The sequence below is a fragment of the Diceros bicornis genome, chromosome 24 (genome assembly GCF_020826845.1).
Source record: "Diceros bicornis minor isolate mBicDic1 chromosome 24, mDicBic1.mat.cur, whole genome shotgun sequence".
Lineage (NCBI taxonomy): Eukaryota > Metazoa > Chordata > Mammalia > Perissodactyla > Rhinocerotidae > Diceros > Diceros bicornis.
The window spans coordinates 50,152,878-50,172,956 of record NC_080763.1 but is presented as its reverse complement, the minus strand read 5'-3'; the positions used below and the strand labels follow the sequence as shown (position 1 = coordinate 50,172,956).

Genomic DNA, 20,079 nt, shown 5'->3' with positions numbered 1-20,079 from the left:
AGAGGAAGCTGGGCTGGAGGAGCCGGGAGTGTGCGGTGGATTTATCAAGAGTTCCTCCTGGGAGGGACCAGAGGGCTCTCCCTTCACCAAGGTTTGGCCAATGGCATTGTGCAAAGTGGCCACAGCAACATGTCTAGGACCACAGGATCCTTCATCACCTGGCCATGCCCCATGAAGAGGGAGGGTTCACTTCCCTCCCTGGAACCCAGGGCCTATGTGACGCCCTCCATGGGGACAGGGCCCCAGAGGGGCTGTGGCTGGATCTCTGAGAGCGAGATAGAGCTTCTCCTGGGAGTCAGGCCCAGGCACTGAGCAGCAGTCCACTCACGCAAAAGAGCAGGGCTGGGGAATCCCCACAGAGAGCCTCATGAAGACAGAGGAGGAACACGGCAGCCCAGGCACTGGAATCCAGGCAGAGCCTTCCAGAACTTCACTAATGTGAGTGGAGCAGAGAGGAGTGCCCCCCTCCCACAGAGCCTTGCACCACCTGCAGGCTGCCAACACCCCAACAAAGTCAGCGGGCCAACTGTGCAAGCCTCTTGCTGTGCAGTGGCCCACTGCACACCCATGAGCCACCAGACTAGGATTTGGGACCTGGATGTGGGTACTGCTCTGAGAAAACCCCCAACCACTTGTGGCAGGTGGTGTGAGGACTTGATGACAGGGGAGGTGGAGGGACCCAGAAGAGACTGTTGGAGTGGGGTGGCTCTGGGGACACCTGAGGTCAAAGAGTGCTGCAAAGACCAGTGGGTGGGAGGGCCGGCTCCACTTCTACGTCTGAAATCACCTCCTAGAAGGTTCGCTTTCTACGGCCTTGGACTCTGCTCCTGGCCCGCATGAAGGGGCCAAAACACAAGCCTCTGTCCACTGACCACTTGGAAGAAGCCAGGCCTGACGCCCCCTAGTCATCCTTCTGGCCCCTGGCACTTCTGGGGTGCCTGCCAAGGTGCCTCCCAGGGATCCCCAACCCAAGGCCTAACGTGGAAGATGCGAGGCTGCCCAGAGATGTACACAGAGCCTGGGGTGAGCCGCGGCACTCCAAGACACAAGACACTGAGGGTCCGTGTCCCCGCACAAATGGAATGGCTGAGTCTCGGCTCACACACGGGAGGACAGGGACTGCACGCTGTCTTTTAGATGGAGGAGCACGTTCGGGGCCCCAGTGACACCGTGAACTCTGTGCTTGCACCTCAGACTTCGGTCTGTCCCCCGCAAGACAGCTGTGACCGGGAGAATAGCTTCCCTCTGACTCTGGGTGTTGCATCATCCTTCTGTCAGAGATCCAGCAGCAGATAGAGCCCGAGAGGGAAGAAAGGAAGAGGCAGGGACCCAGAGGAAGACAGCTTTCTACTCGGGAAGCCATCCTGGTGGGTGGACAGGACGAGACGCTGGGCTGGGCTGTGGGCTGTGAGCAGGACAGCCTGTGTCCACACAGCGCGTTGACCCAGGCAAAGAGAGGTGCCCACTAGGGCTCAGGAGACCAGATGGCCCCAGAGAGGCCCGGGTACCCTGGACTGTGGTGGGGCCATGAGGCATAATCCCTGTGGGAAACTTAGAGCAAAGAGCAGCACAAGAGGCCAGATTTCCGGCACTCTCCCCTGGGTCCCAGGCACCCACCTCACCCCACTGCCACACACCCAGGTGAGGCAGCCTCGGACATGTCTGGACTCCCCCCAGGCCCTCTGGGACACAAACCAACCAGAAGAAAAGAGAACTTCAGGAAGCAAGCAGTGCCCCCTGGTTTCAGTCCCGTTCTTAGTCTTTGCGGGGCTCTCGGGAGGCGTTCACACCTCTGGGAACCGGCTATGAACTCCAAGGAGCCGGGCAGTGGGCACAGAGCGCAAGGCAGCGAGTAGCCACATGTGCCTAGGGCCAGAACAGAGAGGGTGCTAGGGCTCCTCAGAGACCCAGGCTGGGCTGCGGAGGAGATGACTCGAAGTCCCCCACCCTCGGTGAGTGGGGTCCCCACAGAGGAGGAGGAGGGAGTGGAGTGGGGACAATGGAAAAAGCTACAGAAGCTGAGGAGAGACCAAACCCTCAGAGATGTCACAGAGGGGCTTGAGCAGCTGAGCCAGCATGGAGTAAGGCAGGCTGCCCACAGGCCAGAGTGCCAACCCAGAGCCAGCACCAGGGAGCCATGGGCAGGGGCCCACACAAACAGAGCTGGATATGTTGAGAGCAAAGGATGTCAACTTTGAGGAACGTGATGGGCTGGGAGTCCTGAAGCCTGAGGGCTGGACTTGGCCAGCTGTGCTGAGGGAAGGGTCAGGCGGGAGCTGAACTGCTGCAGGACGGATGCCCAGAGGGACAGAGGGGTTTGAGCACAGGACACATGGAGGCGACTGGCTCAGCACAGGTGAGGAAGAGGAACCCCAGGTGGCCTAAGGGTCCTGTCCAGGCCATTGGAGACAGCTCGAGCCCCAGGGCAGGGTCAGAGATGCGGCAATAGGTCCTGGGCTACGACCAAGGCAAAGGGCAGCAGGTGAGCCAGGAGCAGAGCAGAAGGGGCCAGCGTGGGCTCCCATGTGATCAGAACTCAGAGAGCACAGGGCTGAGCAGGAGCTCAGTGGGCTACAGGAGGGGCGTTGGGAGCCAGGCAGTGAGGGTCAGGAGCGGGAGCTGGGGCTCCAGGGGCTGCGAGCTGGTGGTCACAGGGCAGCTGACCCAGCAATTGGACAGAGTAAGGTCCAGAGGGGCTCCCAGATGGGGATTCCAAGGGTGTTGTGTGGCGAGGAGAGGGTGAGGCCCAGCTGGGGCCATGAGCTCCTTCGGGAGGGGACTAGGGCAGGAGTTATGCCAAGGAAGAGCTGGCCAGAGATAGAGTGGTCACCTGGTGGCTACAGGAGGCAAAGCCCAGTGCTGGAAAAAGAATGAGTCCAGGAACAAGGGCAAGCCTGGGCTGAGGGCTCTGCAACAGGCAGGAGGGGGCAGAGGCAGCACTGGAGAGACCCAGCAGTCCTTGGCTGAGCTCTGGGAACTGTGAGAGGGGGGATGTAGGGCAGGAGGCGTATGGAGCTGCTGTGGACCAGTGGCTCCAGGGACGAGGGGCAGAGCAGCTACAGGTGAGCAGGGGAGGTGGGAGGGCTCAAGGGGCAGACCCTGCCCCAGGAGCTCCTGAGGGGCAGTCAAAGCAGCTATAGGTGAGCTGGGGCTGGTGGAAAGGCAGGAGGGCCAGGGGGATGCCCTGGAAGTCCAAGGTGGGCAAGCAGAGCTTCACAGGTGAGCAGAGGTAGGTGGGAGGGTAGGACGGGGCAGGGGCTGCTCAGAAGCTCTGGCAGAGCAGGCAGAGCTTGGAAGGTGAGCAGAGACAGGTGGGAGAGCTGGAGGGACACGGGCTGCTCAGAAGCTCCAGGGTAGCAGACAGAGCTTGGCTGGGGGGCAGGAGGATGGGAGGGCACAAAGGGGCAGACGACTGCCCAAGAGATTAGGGGACGAAGGGCACTGGACCTGAACTAGACAGAGACCTCAGCTGGTGGGAGCTGAACAGCTACAGGAAGCAGGGACAGCTAGGGCTCAGGCGTCTCAGGTGTCCTCCCTTTGCAGAAGGAGAGTGTCAACCAGTTGAGTTGTCAGCTGGATGGTGAGTTGGGATGGAGGGGGACCCTGAGTTGGAAGGTCTCTGGGGCTGAAGGGGCAGGGAGGCAGCCCTGAGAGGACCCGATGGGATGCAGTCCCTGGGTCCAGGGGTACTAGCCCTCTTCCAGCGAGCTTGTGGGGATATGGGACAGGAGAAAGCAGTGTGGGGTGGCACAAGGCAGTGGACCTGGCGAACAGAAGGGTGAGGGGCCCATTTGGGACCTGATCCTTGGCTGCCAGCCTGGGGAGAGTCCGTGCAGGGCCCTGGGGCTGAGAAGACAGGAGTCAGGGTCACAGGGGACAGATCTCGCCCAGGTGCGTGGGTAGAGGGTGCACCCCGACCTGCACTGGGGCCTGGGGATGCTGGCACCGAGGGGAGAGGAGTGCCGAGGGCAGTGCTCAGCTCCCACCTGAGCTGAGGGGCAGGCTGGCTAGGGAAGGACCACGGCTGGTGGAGGGCTCTGGGGTGAGCAAGGAGCTGGACAGGCCCAAGAGCAGGGATGGCAGAGGGCGGGGGGCTCTGGGAGGGAGGGGCCGGAGGTGAGCTCAGGACGCCATGCCAGGAGGACCTGAGGATGGACGGTGGGCCCAGAGGCAGATTTAGGAGTCTGGGCTTGGGGGGCCACAGGGACGGGAGAGGAGGGGGAAAAGGAGACACCCAGAGACGGGCTCCAGGGAAGGGAGAGGGTCTGGGGAAGAGATTGGGTCCAGGGCAGGGACAGAGCACAGGGCAGGGACAGGGTCAGGGCAGGGTCGGGGAGGAGGGCCTGTGGCATCTTGGCTGCAGAGCTGACTCAGAAGACACAGAGCCTGGCAAGCAGAGACAGGCCATGGCAAGGGTTCTGGGCTGAGGGGCCAGGATCAGACACAGGCAATGTGGGTCAGAGACCCACCTCACTCAAAGAGATACCAGCTCACCCAGGACAGGGCGAAGCTTGGTCAATAAGACAAAGGGCTTGGGGGGCCAGCGGAAACCGACCAGAAGTAGGCATCTCTGATCAGGGTTCCGACCAAGGGCTCGGTCAGGCTGGCCACCCGTTGAAGGCCTGACGGGGGACGAGGGGACAGGGGCCCCAGGGGGCTCTAATCTGGTTGTCATCCAGTGCTGACTGGGCTGACCCGTCCAGAGCCTGTGGCTGCAGAGGCACCTAGTCCTGGGGGACGGGGAACCACCAGGGCCTCTACTCTGCAGACTTTCTGGAAGCACACTGGCGCTGGGCTCAGCACTGCTCCAGGACCCTCACAGGGTGAGGCCCTGGTGGTCACACGGCCTCCTCTCTTGCAGCCTCTACCACAGCCCCAAAGGTCTTCCCTCTGGCTCCCTGCTGTGGGAAGACATCTGAATCCACGGTGGCCCTGGGCTGCCTGGTCTCCAGCTACTTCCCAGAGCCGGTGACCGTGTCCTGGAACTCGGGCGCCCTGACCAGCGGCGTGCACACCTTCCCGTCCATCCTGCAGTCTTCGGGGCTCTACTCCCTCAGCAGCATGGTGACCGTGCCTGCCAGCAGCTTGGAGAGCCAGACCTACACCTGCAACGTAGCCCACCCGGCCAGCAGCACCAAGGTGGACAAGAGAGTCGGTGAGAGGAGGGGCCGCATGGAGGGTGTTCCCTACGAGACAGACCCGGGGTCAGCCCTCCTGCCTGGACCCCAGGGCAGTAGGGGAGGCCTCCTAAGCTCAGGGAGGGGTCCTCTGGGCGTTTCCCCCATGCCCAGGTGGGGAAAGGCTGGACACCCCTAACCCAGCCCCTGGTCCTGCAGAGGTGGGCGCTGGTCTCAGATCTGCCAAAACCCAGCCCTGACCGAAGCCCACCCAAAGGCCGTCTCCCTCCAGCCCCACTAACCCCAGTCTACTCTCTCTGCAGTCGTAAGAGACCCGAAGTCCTGCAGCAAGTCTCCCGAATGCCCAGGTGAGTCAGTCGGGCCTGGCCCCCCACCCCCGAGAGGTGGCAGAGCACAGGCAGGGCCCGTGTGGGGATGAGCACCCAAGAAGAGGCTCGTCCAGGTGCTGACCACTCCCCCATGTCTCCCACCCCAGTTCCAGGAGGGCCTAGGGTCTTCATCTTCCCTCCAAAACCCAAGGACACCCTCATGATCTCCCGAACTCCCGAGGTCACCTGCGTGGTGGTGGATGTGAGCCCGGAAAACCCTGATGTCCAGTTCAACTGGTACGTGGATGGCAAAGAGGTGCACACGGCCAGGACGAAGCCAAAGGAGGATCAGTTCAATGGCACCCAGCGGGTGGTCAGCGTCCTCCCCATACAGCACCAGGACTGGCTTAGTGGGAAGGAGTTCAAGTGTAAGGTCAACAACGAAGCCCTCCCGGCCCCCATTGAGAGGATCATCATGAAGGACAAAGGTGAGAGTAGGACAGACGGCTGAGGGGAGGGTCCCGAGGGGACACCGAGAGAGTGACCATCTGTACTGATCACTGGACCCACAGGGCCGGCCCGGGAGCCGCAGGTGTACGTCCTGCCCCCACACCAGGATGAGCTGGCCAAGGGCACAGTCAGCGTGACCTGCCTGGTCAAAGACTTCTACCCACCTGACATCGATGTCGAGTGGCAGGGCAACAGGCAGACGGAGCCGGAGGACAAGTACAGCACCACCCCGCCACAGCTGGATGGCGACAGGTCCTACTTCCTGTACAGCAAGCTCTCAGTGGAGACAAACAGGTGGAAGCAGGGAGTCAAGTTCACGTGTGGGGTGATGCACGAGGCTCTCCACAATCACTACACGGAGAAAATCATCTCCCAGTCTCCGGGTAAATGAGCCACATGCCTGACACTCCTGAGAGCCCTCCCTGCCTCCCTGCGGGCTCTCAGGGTCCCACGAGGACACTGAGCCCCCACCACTGTGTACATACCTCCAGGGCCCCCTGGCATGAAATAAAGCACCCAGCATGGCCCTGGGACCCTGTGACACTGTCATGGTTCTTTCCGAGGCAGAGCTAAAGTGCTTGCCCAGGCCTGAAGGGGACAGGGCAGCCGAGTTCTGAGACCACAATTGTCACCATTAGGGGAGAGACATGGTCCCACTCAGCCTGGACCCAGAGCTCTGGTCTGTGCAGGATGCCCAGGACGGTTTGAGGGGCTGCCCGAGGAGGGAAGGGGGCTTTGCCATCGGCGGCAGCTCCTCTGGGCCTCCCTCAGCTAGCAGCTGCTCAGGGCTGGAGTGTGGCCAGGGAATAGGAGAAGCCCCTCAGAGCCCCTCAGGGAAATGCGTGCACAGGCTGTCCCTCCTCTGTAGGATCCCAAGCTGTGGGACAGTGGCCTGTCCTTGTCTCCCGGGGTTCCCTGTCCACTGGATCACTTGAGAGGCGCACCTGGTGGCTCTGGCCTCACAGGACACTTCCCTGGCCCCTGGTGTGGGGACATGCTCTCCTTTGCCCTCGGGCACTCCAGGATCAGGCCACCACCCTTTCACAGGTGAGGTGGCTCTGCCAGACCTAGTCCTGCCTGGGGCCAAGCCTGTCCATTCATGGGGACGCTCACTCCTGGACCCCAAAGGCGCAGAGGCAGGTGGATCTGAGTTCCCAGAGAATGGATGGTCCCTGAAGCCCCAGTGGACACTGAGCCCAGACCCACTGAAAACAAGCCCCTGTGAACGAGCAGTGCCAGCCCATACGTCACCTCCACACACACACGTGAGCTCACATACACACGCACACACTCAGGCCTTACGCACTAGGGATCACACAAGGGCAGCCTGCACATGCCCAACAGAGCATAGATCCCAGTCTCCTGAACCCTCATCGTGGACACCAGAGGGTCCCCACAGCCTCCAACACCCCGGGGGCTGCTCAGGCCTCATCCTCACACTGGCCACACTGACCAGCTCTGACAACTGGCCCTCCTCTTCCCCGGGGCACATACACCCCCACCCTGACACACAGAAATTCCCCCACACCCAGTTTATGCCCAGCGCTCCTACCACTCATGCTCTGGGGACACACCCAGGGGCTCCACTGTGGACAGGCTCTGCTGACCCTCCACTCTCAGGGCCTGGTCCCCAGGAGAGAGGAGGCAGGGCCTGAGCCTCTGTCCTGCAGACTTCAGGGTGCCTTCTCCCCAGAGGGTCCCAGTGCAGGGCAGAGCAGAGGAGAGGGCTGGTCCCCACTGGCCAGGCTGAGATCTGGATCAGGGGTGTCAGTCGTGTCTTGGGGGCCCAGTTGGAGGAACAGGGGAGCTGAGGCAAGTGCCCAGAGACTGTCCTCAGGGCCTTGCTGGCCCAGCCCAACTGGGTCTCCCACCTGCCCCGCCCACCCTGTCCCAGAGGGAATCACCCACCGAAGCCCCACCAACCCTGCGCCAGGCCCCCTCAGGCAGGCACAGCACTGACCACCTCCTCCCTGTCCAGAGGTGGTCCTGGATGAGAGTTGCGCCGAGACCCAGGTCGGGGAGCTGGACGGGCTGTGGACCACCATCTCCATCTTCATCACGCTCTTCCTGCTCAGCGTGTGCTACAGTGCCACCATCACCCTCTTCAAGGTGGGCCAGGCTCTCCGCACGTCATCCCCTTGCTGTCACCATGCTGTCCCCACACTGTACCCCTACTGTCCCGTCGTTGTCCCCTCCCGTCCCCTCACTGTCCTCTTGCGGTCCTCACACTGTCTCCTCACACGGTCGCCGCATTTCCCATTACTGTCTCCTCACTGCTCCCTCTCCATCCAATCACTACCCTCACCCTGTCCCCTCACTGTCCCCTCACTGTCTCCATTTATCCCCTCGCTGTCACCTCACTGTCCCCACCATGTGCCCATGTCGTCCTCACCTGGACCCCCCAAGGCCAGACGGCCCCAGGTACAGGGAGGGCATGCCCCGGCAGGAGGCTGGTGTTGGGGTCCAGGCCATGCTCACCCCCTCTCCCGCCTGCTGCAGGTGAAGTGGATCTTCTCCTCGGTGGTGGAGCTGAAGCCGACCATCGTCCCTGACTACAGGAACATGATCGGGCAGGGGGCCTAGGGCCACTCCTCTTGAGCGGACATGCAGGGCCACCCCAGACCCCAGACAGGAGCCAGGTCCTTCAGTTCATTACGCTCAGCCTGCGGCTCAGACCTGCTCCATTGCCCTCTGACCTTGCCAGACTGTGACCCCATGGCTCCCTTTGGCCTGTACCCCCCCCATGGCCTCAAAGTCACCACAGACTGTTTCCTGCCCCCTGACCTCATTTGGAGAACCAAGTGGACAGCAGTTCTAACACCAAACTCAGCTGAAGGACGCCCACTGTCCCCTCTGAGCAACCACCAAGAAACACTGGGGCCATGTGGACACTGAGTCATTAGGGCCGAACATCCCTCACCAGGACTGTCCTGGGGTCGGCATGTGCCATCACCCTGGAGGAGGTGGAGGGCCGATGAGCCCGTGTCCATCTGGACAGGGACGGGTCTTCATGCAAACTGCATCCATGTCTGGGTTGAGGACGCAGGCTTCCAGAGAGGAGACGCGTGGTTTCAGATCCTTGAGTGGGAACATCTGCTGTCAAGGCCAGGAGGACACGGGGCCATCCTACACCAACAGGGAAGCTTCTAGGCATGCCCCTAACTGTCACACGGATCATCTCCACCCGGGGAGACAGCTCAAAGGAGGGCCTGGGCCACGGCCACTGCGGGATCCCCAGAGGGTGGGGGTGGCACCACCTGGGGACGGGTGGGCATCTGGCCAGGTGGGCCTCCTGGAGAGGCGCCGGCTGACCAGGTCCCCAAGCAGATGGGATGTGGCCTTGGTGGACAGAGGTGGAGGGGAGCCAGGAGAGCAGGGCGGCAGGCACAGTCACCCAATACTACAGCCGGCGGGGCCTGAGTCACGGTCCACAAGAAGTACAGCTTCTCCATGGGGCAGAGGTGAGAGACGAGACCCCTGAGGAGAGAGCCCATGGCCTTGGGGAGTCGACCATGTGGACCAATTTCAGACCCCTGGTCACAACCCCTGGACCAAATCACCCCTCAGGTACTGAAGGAACTCCTAGTCGCCCTCTCTAGATGGGAAGGACAGGGATGTGCACGGCAAGGAGAGGCGGACTCCTGTCCCAAATACAGAGGGACAATGCGCAGAGAGATTGTTCAAAGGAAATGCCACAGACGTGGCTTGGGTAGAATTTTCCTTCTTTTTAACTTTCTGGAGCCCATTGATTTTCTTTACTGTTTCTTTACTTAAAACAAAAAAAATCATTAAAAATTTTACTCCTCACTATGTTGACGCGCCTTGGGAACCCAGAGCCTGACCTAGTCATGCACCAGGGACACCCTCCACACTCTCACAGCTCCAGAAGCTTGCAGCCCTCCCTCCCCTCCAGCCCTCTGGTCTCCTCCACCCCTGGGGTTCCGTGTGGGAGGAAGGCGGCCCAGAAACAGGGCAATGATGAGGGACGAGGTGGCTGACGGTGCCTGGTGGGGTACAGGGCCAGCCTGGGGGCTGGGAGCAGGAGGAGCTTCCAGCACTGGCTGTGGCCAGAAGCAAGACCCCCGTGCTGGGTGTGTATGAGTCAGCACGGCTGCTGCAACACCCAGCCTGGGCGGCCTGAACAACAGACATTTGTTCTCTCACACGTCTGGAGGCTGCACTTTCCAGAGCAGGTGTCAGCAGAGTGGGGTTCTGCTGAGGCCTCTCTCCTGGCTGTGTAGACAGCCTCTTCTCCCCCTGTCCTCGCCCAGGCATCCCTCTGTTAGTGTCTGTGCCCTGACCCCTTTTCTTATAGGACAGCAGTCACACTGGATTAGGGCCCAGCCTACTGACCCCATTTTAACTTATTACCTCCTGAAAGATCCCTTCTCAGGAGACAGCCACGTTCTGAAGTCCTAGGGGTCGGCGATTCAATATATGAATTTGAGGAACACAATCCACCCCCAAACAGGGGCATTAGGACCAGGAACACACAAACGCAGGGCCCTGTCACCACACACTCAGGTATCCAACATGGGTACTTAACACTGCCTCGCACCCCGAGTGTCAGCGCAGGCTGGTCCCTTCTCCTAGTGTTCCTTCCATCTACACACCCGGCAAATTCTACACACCCATCTTTTAGCTCTGAGCACCACACCTCCTCCTCTGTCAGTCTTCCCTATGCACTCAGCAGAATGCACCCACCCTCCTCCGGCCTGTGTCTGTGCTGGTCTCTCCCAGTCCATAGCCACCTGCATCCTTCTCCCCAGACGTGAAGTACATGAGCCTGCAAACAGTGACTTAAGGATGCTGTGATAAGTGCTGTGAGCAGAAAGTGTGGGGCTGTAAGGCCACACAACAGAAGGGGCTGAGGGAAGCTGTCCCAGGGGAGTGCCCTGACCCAGAGCCCTGGAGGAACTGGGTGGCCAGCATCCCTCGGGTCTGCTCCTCAACACTTGGTCTCCCGTCCTCTCCTCGACCCAGAATAAGTGGGGCCATGGGGAGAAGACATTTGCGACACGTTAGAGGACAGGTTTTAACATGGTGATCACGACTCTCATATAGACAGATAATGAACACATTTCAAAGACTTTAACAACTACAACTAAGGGATTATAACCAGGTCAAAGTAGAATTAAAAGTCTCTCACTGATATAGTGGAATCAAGAATGCTAAAAAGAGTTTAACAACAGATGCATTTTCGAATGCACCTGGCTTTCTCCACAGGAGCCAGGGAAGAATCAACCATCCTTCTGGAGGAGAGAATTCCCATCACCTTCAATTCTCTACGACTTACCGAGCTGTGAAAGAGCTCAAAGACAATGGAGAGTGTGGAGCCCCCCTGAATTAGGTAACCCATAAGGGGGTGCAAGATACTGCCTTGCTTCCCACTGAAGACAGAAGAAGTCATCTTTGGTCCATTTCAAGGTCTTTCACAATATTTCCTACAAACATGTACAACTGACAACATGTCCAGAATAACAAAGAACTCCTGAAAATCAATTAGAAAAATCACATAATTCAGTAGAGAAATAGGCAAGAGAATTGAACAGACACCTCACAAGAGATATCAAAAGAGCCATTAAACGTAGGCAAAGGATGTTGAACCACACTCGTTACTTGGGAAATGAAAATGAAAAACCACAGGAGAGAACGTGAGACTGAGGACAAAGGAGTTCAAGTTTCCCTGGATTAGGAAGAACCTGGGCCTGTACCCACAAGGTTATTGTGGGAAACAAAGTAACCAAAGTTTCTGAGCTTGCCTTCAGAACAGCAGGAGGAGGACAGCTGATAAAGGAGTAGGAACTTGCTGACAGCCCTCCGCCTGACTCAGCATCTCACAGGATCATTGAGAAGCTAAAATGACCGATTCTAAGCTTCACACGTCATAAGAAATATGCAAGACAGTCACCCCTGGACGAGGGACTCTTAGAACTTCACCCCCAAGGCCACATGCTGCCCTCCCCATCTCTGTGTGTCACAGTGTGCTTTGGAAAAATGCTCAGAACTGCATGAAAGCAAACTAGTCTGTAACCAGGAGAAAGAATATCTTGTTTGCAGAAAATTTGTGTCCTCTACCCAAACCGTTCCTTCTGTCCCAGATGAAGAAGTACCTGAGGTTTTCTCAGAGTCCTCAGGAATGTGGCATGCAGCAGGTCCACTGTGGAGAGGCATCAACGGCCTGCGGCCATCCATTACCTGACATTTATGACCCCACCCCAACCCATTTCCCTTACATGAGTCATTTCCAAATCAGTTCCCTTTAAGACGGGTTTTCTCAGGACAGTAGTCCACCATCTTCCCATGTGCCAGCTTATGGCTTATCAAAGCCCTGTCTCTACCACCACCTGCTTGGCCATTTATCTCACAGACAACAGATCGAGACCTTGCTCAGTATCAAAGGCAGTTCTGATTCCCATACTGGGGGAGCAGCTTGAACCAGAAGAACCCTTGCAGACAGCATCATAAACAGCGAAAACCCGCTGAAAACAACAATGCTTTGAAGGCACTGGAGAATGGCCAAAGCAAGCAGACACTAGAGAAGATCAGCCCTCCAAAGGTCCATCTACAGGTGCCCCCCACGCTGTGCCACAGGTGCAAGGGGAACACAGCAGACACGGCACCACCCCGGCCCGAGGGCTCAGGTCCTGGGATTCAGGGCTGCATTTCAAGAGCAGCTGGAAATGATGAGGAGATGTCCATAAGAGGAGGGACACCGAAGGGGAACTCCAAAATCTGCATAGAGTCTCTACTCAGTCCTGGGCTGATCCCTCAATGGTGTGTGTGTAGGGGGAACTCCAAAAGGCCAAGGGAAAAGCATTGGCTGGGAGGATGAAAGACTTTCGGAGATTTCAGCTCCGGCAAACCACAGGGCAGATGGACGTGCAGTCAAGCTAACTGCCTCTGACATGAAAGCCAATACTTTTCTAGGAAGAGGACCTAACATGAAAGCAGGGAAACAATTATAAGGAATGTTCAAATTAGATGAGATCATTTAACAAGTCCACTTAAAAGCAAAGATTTCAAAATTACAAAATAACCTTCTTGAAAATTTTGATCCAAAAGGCTAATAAAAAATTAAGTTATAAAAGGGACCAAAAGAAAAGTTTCTTAGGTCACGGCTTTACAGACACCTTAGTAATATACGTATAAAGTAAGGCACAATATGAGCCCATCCCAGACCTAACAAGACTCTGAGAGATTTTCTGGGAAACTGCTACATTAAAGATCAATGGAGTTGGGCCGGCCCCGTGGCTTGGCGGTCGAGTGTGCGCGCTCCACTACTGGCGGCCCGGGTTCGGATCCCGAGTGCACCGACTCACCGCTTCACTGGCCATGCTGGGGCCGCGTCCTACATGCAGCGACTGGAGGGATGTGCAGCTATGACATACAGCTGTCTACTGGGGCTTTGAGGGAAAAATAAATAAATAAAATTAAAAAAAAAAAAGGTTAATGGAGTTGTTCCATACTGCCAAGTATACTGACTGTTTATCCCAGCTGAAACCTGATAAGATATTTGAAAGGATTTAGCAACTTATTGTCAGAAATTTCACCAAACTAGAAACTGATATTCAAAGCCTGATAGGAATTGTTTTTAATACCAGGCCTTCATCCCTAAGTTAAAATAAAACTAAGCACCCAGAGGGAATGAAGCAAATAGGGATGATGCACTTGGACAGGTAGATCACCCTATAATGACAATTATGTTACAACCCAAATTTGGAGGAATTAAGAGCAACTGTCCTGCTTACAAATCTTGGCAAAACTGGAAATGCAGCTCTGGAGGCAGTTCAGATTCCATCCATTTCCTTTATCTCAAAAAGCTTGTAAACCTCACCGGGAACTGTTATCTAGTCCATCACCAGTGCCTAAGACTGAAGGGGAAAAAAAGGAAAAAGAAGAGAAAATCAGCTATAGAAGTGCTCTTGCCCAACATCTAATATCTTAAGTATCTTCTCCACAAATATTAGTAGAAAAAGCCTAAAACAAAATTTGAAATCAATTATTCTTTGGTAAGAAGTGAGTTTTGTATTACTGATCCATGGCAGTAATTTTTAAACAATAGCTATGGAGTCTCTGTGTATGTGTGTCTATATAGACGTTATATATGTGTGATAGTTTTACCTCCAGACGGTATAATTTCTAAATGAGCTCTAGTTGATTAGCTTAAAGGAAGTGCTTGTGTACATGTAATAGAAACTAACCCAAACGTCTTTTCAACTTAATGTGATATGAAACCATCTTTGGTAAATGAAGGCTTATTTAACTTTGTCGATTTGAATGCTACAAACGTTTTTCCAGAGTTATCAGTATTAGGTTTGATACAGATATATTATGCTTCCTGCAAAATTTGTCAGCAACAAAATACGTAGAATAACAGCTGATTTTGCCTATTGTCTCGTGATGTTTTGGAGGCAATCTAACTACAATTGTTGGGAATAAGTAAAATAAATAGATGTGAAAAAGATAAAAGTGTTTAGGTGAATTTTTAACAATAGTTAGGTGTTATGGTATATATACTCAAAATAACTTCAAAACATTTGGTAACTTAATACCTTACAGTTTTGCTAAACTAAATGATAAAATTTATTGAGTATCTAGGTCATTTCCACATAAGATAAAACGTCAGACATTAATTACTGAACATAGATTCATCTACTTTTGGGGTCTTATTTCAGAGAAACTAGAAAAATACTCGGGTTTATTCATAAACATGTTTGTGCCATGCTGAGAAATTTCCTATGAGTAAGCACATGTACATAGATAGCATTTGTGGGTCTGCCAACACACAGGAGACTAATATAAAAGATTAAGGAAAGCAAGATGTACCTTTTCAGTAAAGACGGTATAAGGAATGGAGACGTTTTTGTTCCTTTTGTTAGGAAAGATAAATTTCTCCTAAAGTACTAGGAAGGAGCAGAGAAAGCATGAGACAAATTCTGAACGTAAAAACAAAGTTCTAGAAGGTTTGTGGAAAAAGATCCCTGAGGAAAGAGTTTTGTTCAAGGTAAAGTTGGCTAAGATTACAATGAATTTAATTAAGTGAATAAGTTTTAATATCAAAAGTAAGCTGGTACAAAAATTAGAATTTGGTTGTCTTTTTCATAAAAGAATAATTTTCTTGGACTTTTAGTCTGCTCTTGATAAAGAGATTATGAAAGGATTTTCTTTGCTTTTGCATAGTCCACCAGAAGGGTAAGGATTTTACGTCTCTCAAAATAAATTTCCTGTGTTTCTTTTTTTTTTTAATTCATTCATTTATATTTTTTTGTTTTTTTGTTGTTGTTGTTGTTTATTGCAGTAACATTGGTTTAAAAAATTGTATAAATTTCAGGTGTACATCATTATACCTCTATTTCTGCATAGATTACATCATGTTCACCATCCATATAATAATTACAACCCATCATCACACGCATGTGCTGAATTATCCCTTTCGCCCTCCTCCCTCTCCCCTTCCCCTCTGGTAACCACCAATCCAATCTCTGTCTCTATGTGTTTGTTTACTGTTGTTATTATCTACTACTTAATGAAGGAAATCATACGGTATTTGACCTTCTCCCTCCAACTTATTTCACTTTGCATAATACCCTCAATGTCCATCCGTGTTGCCACAAATGGCTGGATTTCATCGTTTCTTATGGCTGAGTAGTATTCCATTGTGTATATATAGCACATCTTCTTTATCCATTCGTCCCTTGATGGGCACTTAGGTTGCTTCCAAGTCTTGGCTATTGTGAATAACGCTGCAATGAACACAGTGGTGCATGTATCTTTATGCATTGGTGTTTTCAAGTTCTTTGGATAAATACCCAGCAGTGGAATAGCTGGATCATATGGTAGTTCTATCCTTGATTTTTTGAGGAATCTCCATACTGTTTTCCATAGTGGCTGCACCAGTTTGCACTCCCACCAGCAGTGTATGAGAGTTCCCTTCTCTCCACATCCTCTCCAACACATGTTGTTTCCTGTCTTGTTAATTATAGCCATTCTGACGGCCCTGAGGTGATATCTCATTGTAGTTTTGATTTGCATTTCCCTGATAGTTAATGATTTTGAACATCTTTTCATGTGTCTGTTGGCCATCTGTATATCTTCTTTGGAGAAATGTCTGTTCAGGTCTTTTGTCCATTTTTTAATTGGGTTGGTAGTTTTTTTTGTTGTTGAGACGCATGAGTTCTTTATATATTTTGGAGGTTAAGCCCTTTTCAGATGTATGGTTTGCAAATATCTTCTCCCAATTGTTAGGTTGTCTTTTCATTTTGTTGATGGTTTCCTTTGCTGTGCAGAAGCTTTTTAGTTTGATGTAGTCCCATTTGTTTATTTTTTCTATTGTTTCTCTTGCCCAGTCAGACATGGTGCTCGAAAATATGTTGCTAAGACTGATGTCGAAGAGCATATTGCCTATGTTTTAGTCTAGAAGTTTCATAGTTTCAGGACTTACATTCAAGTCTTTAATCCATTTGGAGTTAATTTTTGTGTATGGTGTAAGGTAAGGGTCTACTTTCACTTTTTTGCATGTGGCTATCCAGCTTTCCCAACACCATTTGTTGAAGACACCTTCTTTTCTCCATTGTATGTTCTTGGCTCTTTTGTCAAAGATTAGCTGTCCATAGAGTGTGGGTTTATTTCTGGGCTTTTGATTCTATTCCATTGATCTGTGTGTCTGTTTTTGTGCCAGTACCATGCTGTTTTGGTTACTATAGGTTTGTAGTATGTTTTGAAATCAGGGAGTGTGATACCTCCAGCTTTGTTCTTTCTTCTCAGGATTCCTTTAGCTATTCGGGGTCTTTTGTTGTTCTGTATAAATTTTAGGATTCTTTGTTCTATTTCTGTGAAAAATGCTGTTGGAACTTTCATAGGGATTGCACTGAATCTATAGATTGCTTTAGGAAGTATGGACATCTTAACTATGTTAATTCTTCCAATCCAAAAGCACGGAATATCTTTCCATTTCTTTGTTTCTTCTTCAATCTCTTTCAGCAATGTTTTATAGTTTTCCATGTACAGCTCTTTCACCTCTTTGGTTAAGTTTATTCCTAGGTATTTTATTCATTTTGTTGCAATTGTAAATGGGATGGTATTCTTAATTTCTCTTTCTGCTACTTCGTTGTTAGTGTATAGAAATGCAACTGATTTTCCTGTATGTTTCTAACAGGTCTTTCATCACAGCAGCTAAGGTTTTTCTTAAATCTATTTAATTTTCTGTATTGGCCTGAAAATCTTGAATTGTCACCATGGTTAAATGGATAAATGAACATTGTTTCAAAGTGGCCTATGATTCTATTTGACCAAGAATTTTAAAACCTTTTGATATTTTTGACAGGCTTCCCCAAAATTCAAAACCTAAATAAAGTCTTTCTCTTGACCTGAAAGTAACATTAAGAATATCCAGTGGGATCCTGGGGCTTCTCAAAGAATTTGTTCTCTCTTCATCTAAAGAGGGAAGTACTAAATTAATTAGGCATATTTGGTATGTTATATTAGATAGGAAGCATTGTCAAACAAGTCGTGCTAAATCTCCTTTATGAATATTCTTGCATGCATATTGCTATTAATACAAGTGTTTTAGAAATGATAAGTAACTTTTGAAAAAAATTTCTGCTATGCCCTGGTATAATGTTATCTGATATTCTAGTCATTATCTTAACCCTGCTGCCTTGCTTCCAGCACCACAGGAGGTAAACATGCATGACTACATTTTATTATCTCATTTGGTATACAGATGGGTTTTACTTAGAGGATTAGCAGGGCCATTATTGCAGTGGACATCCTGTCTAGCATCAAGAATGCCTGCTACTTTCTATTAACTCTGCTAATCCAGTAAGAAATTTCCTTCTACAACTTCAAGAAATCATAGAAGAGAAACAAATATGGCAATGAAGAGAGGGAATTTTTGATACCACCACGCAGCTGTGGTTCAGGCCTGATAAAAAACCAATAATGCCTATTGGAGCACCATTGCCACTGCTCCAGCATATACATTAATTAATCACTGGGCACATGAAAAGATGATTTCATGGGGAAAACAATACTTTTGGAAACTTTCTCCCACAGTGACTCATAAAAACTATGCTCTTTGTGCAATATGTACAAAGTATAACACAGGGAAACTACTTCGTGGGTCACACAGCTGCTTTCTCATTCCTAAGGGACCCTCTGAGGTATGACAATTGGACTTTGTTCAGAGGCCACCATCTCAAGGATGTAAATATCTTACTGATGATCTGTGTGTTCTCACATTGGGTTGAGGTTTTTCCTTTTAGAAGCACAACGGCTTTTGCAGTAGATAAATTATTATTGAAAAGGATAGTTGCTGTTTTGGGAATTCCTAGAGAGTTACACAGTGACAGGGCACTCATTTCACCAGGCAAATAATTGAATCTATTTGTGACATTTGGCCAAATAATGCAACATTTTAACTAATGGCACAATCAAAACTCAATGGGCAAAGCTTTTAGAAGCACTTAATCTCTCATGGCCAAAAGCTCTTCCACTAGTGCTCCACAATCTTACCATCAACACCCTTTGGTAAACATCAGCTGTCTCCTTTTAAAGTAATAAGAAGATGACTTATACAATTAGATGAGGGAATGTGTGAACCAACTTTGCTCAAGGCAGATATCTTGCATTATTTTCAAGGTCTCATTCAGACACTTAAAAGAAATGAAAGGTTGGTAGCTGATTCCTTTCACAGCTGGAGATGAAGCTCCCAGTACACGAAGATCTTAAGGATCATGGGCTATGACCTGGTGATTTTCTTTATTGGAAAAGACAGCAGATGAAAGACTCTTTGCAGCCCAGTTGGAACGGATCACACCAGGAACTCTTAACCAATTCATGCACTGCAAAATTAAAAACCGTAGACTCATGGATTCACATTTCTCATTTTTAAAAAAGGGCTTCTCCACCTGAGTCGGTTTCAGCAACTATATTCGACACTGACTTCAACTGACCCATACACGTAACTCCACACCAGGATGACAAGAGAGATCTGTTGTAGTCAGCTGACCCAAGACTCTGGACCAGGCCTATATTCCCAACCTTGTATCTCTTCATTTAGATCTTTCTTTTCACATTTTGTGTGTGTGTGTGTGTGTGTGAGGAGATCAGCCCTGTGCTAACATCTGCCAATCCTTCTCTTTTGTTTGCACTGGGCTAACATCCGTGCCCATCTTCCTCCACTTTATATGGGACACCGCCACAGCACGGCTTGCCAAGCAGTGCATTGGTGCGCGCCCGGGATCCGAACCGGCGAACCCCGGGCTGCCGCAGCGGAACGCATGCACTTAACCACTTGCGCCACCCAGCCAGCCCCTCATTTAGATATTTCTAATGTTAGACCCTATATAATCTCAACACTAATCAATTTCTAGATTGCCTTACCTTTTTACCTACCACAATACTTTACTTTCCCCCACAACCCTATAAGATAGTTTCAAATCTAATTACAAAAACTTTTAATTAACCCAAGAAGTGCCATTTAAGCTTTTCCTGATACCATGCTTGTTGTTTCAATCCACATCTGAATGGACCTCTGATGGCAATGTCTTTTTACAATGGACACATTCCTTTGTTACATACAAAAAAATATCAGTTCAATTGTTGGATCCGTGATCAACTTCCCCTTTATAGTACATCTGGGCCTCCCTGGTGGGTTTCTCCCTTTCAAAGTATGGATTGGAAAGCTTTAAAGCAATTTATTATAACCCAAAGACCCAATTCCAGTGTTCACAGCTTGCCCAACACTACTAATTATGACCCTGAAACATAGCCAGTAGTTCATACTATTAATGATACAGGACACGGCCACTCTTTTCCTGTTACTCAGACCATCCGATTATCCCTAAAATTTACAAATAAACAAAAGAAAACAGATAGTACAGTGAGAACTATGGGTGGTTTTACACAAATATGGGATGCATAGCCCCTGAGTCAGTTCAGAATACTATCATACTTAAAGAAAGTGATTGGTTTGGAACAGACTGGTCTCAAAAGACAGGCATTTATTGGGTGACTTCTAATGGAACTCAAAGTTTATTTGGAACAAACCTGTGGTCTTGGCTACCGCCTGGATGGCTAGGACACTGCACCCTGGGGTTCGCTTAGATGCAGGGAAGGAT

The 20,079-nt window shown here is 51.3% G+C and overlaps 1 gene segment (V, D, J or C); it reads left to right on the top strand.

Annotated features, from left to right (window-relative positions):
* The first annotated feature begins 3,179 nt into the window (after positions 1-3,179).
* Positions 3,180-8,539, top strand: LOC131421204 (immunoglobulin heavy constant gamma 2-like). The segment is given in 7 exon segments: positions 3,180-3,219; positions 4,862-5,155; positions 5,441-5,485; positions 5,614-5,934; positions 6,019-6,339; positions 7,935-8,065; positions 8,456-8,539. Coding segments are annotated over 7 exon segments (1,236 nt in total).
* The last annotated feature ends 11,540 nt before the right edge of the window (positions 8,540-20,079 follow it).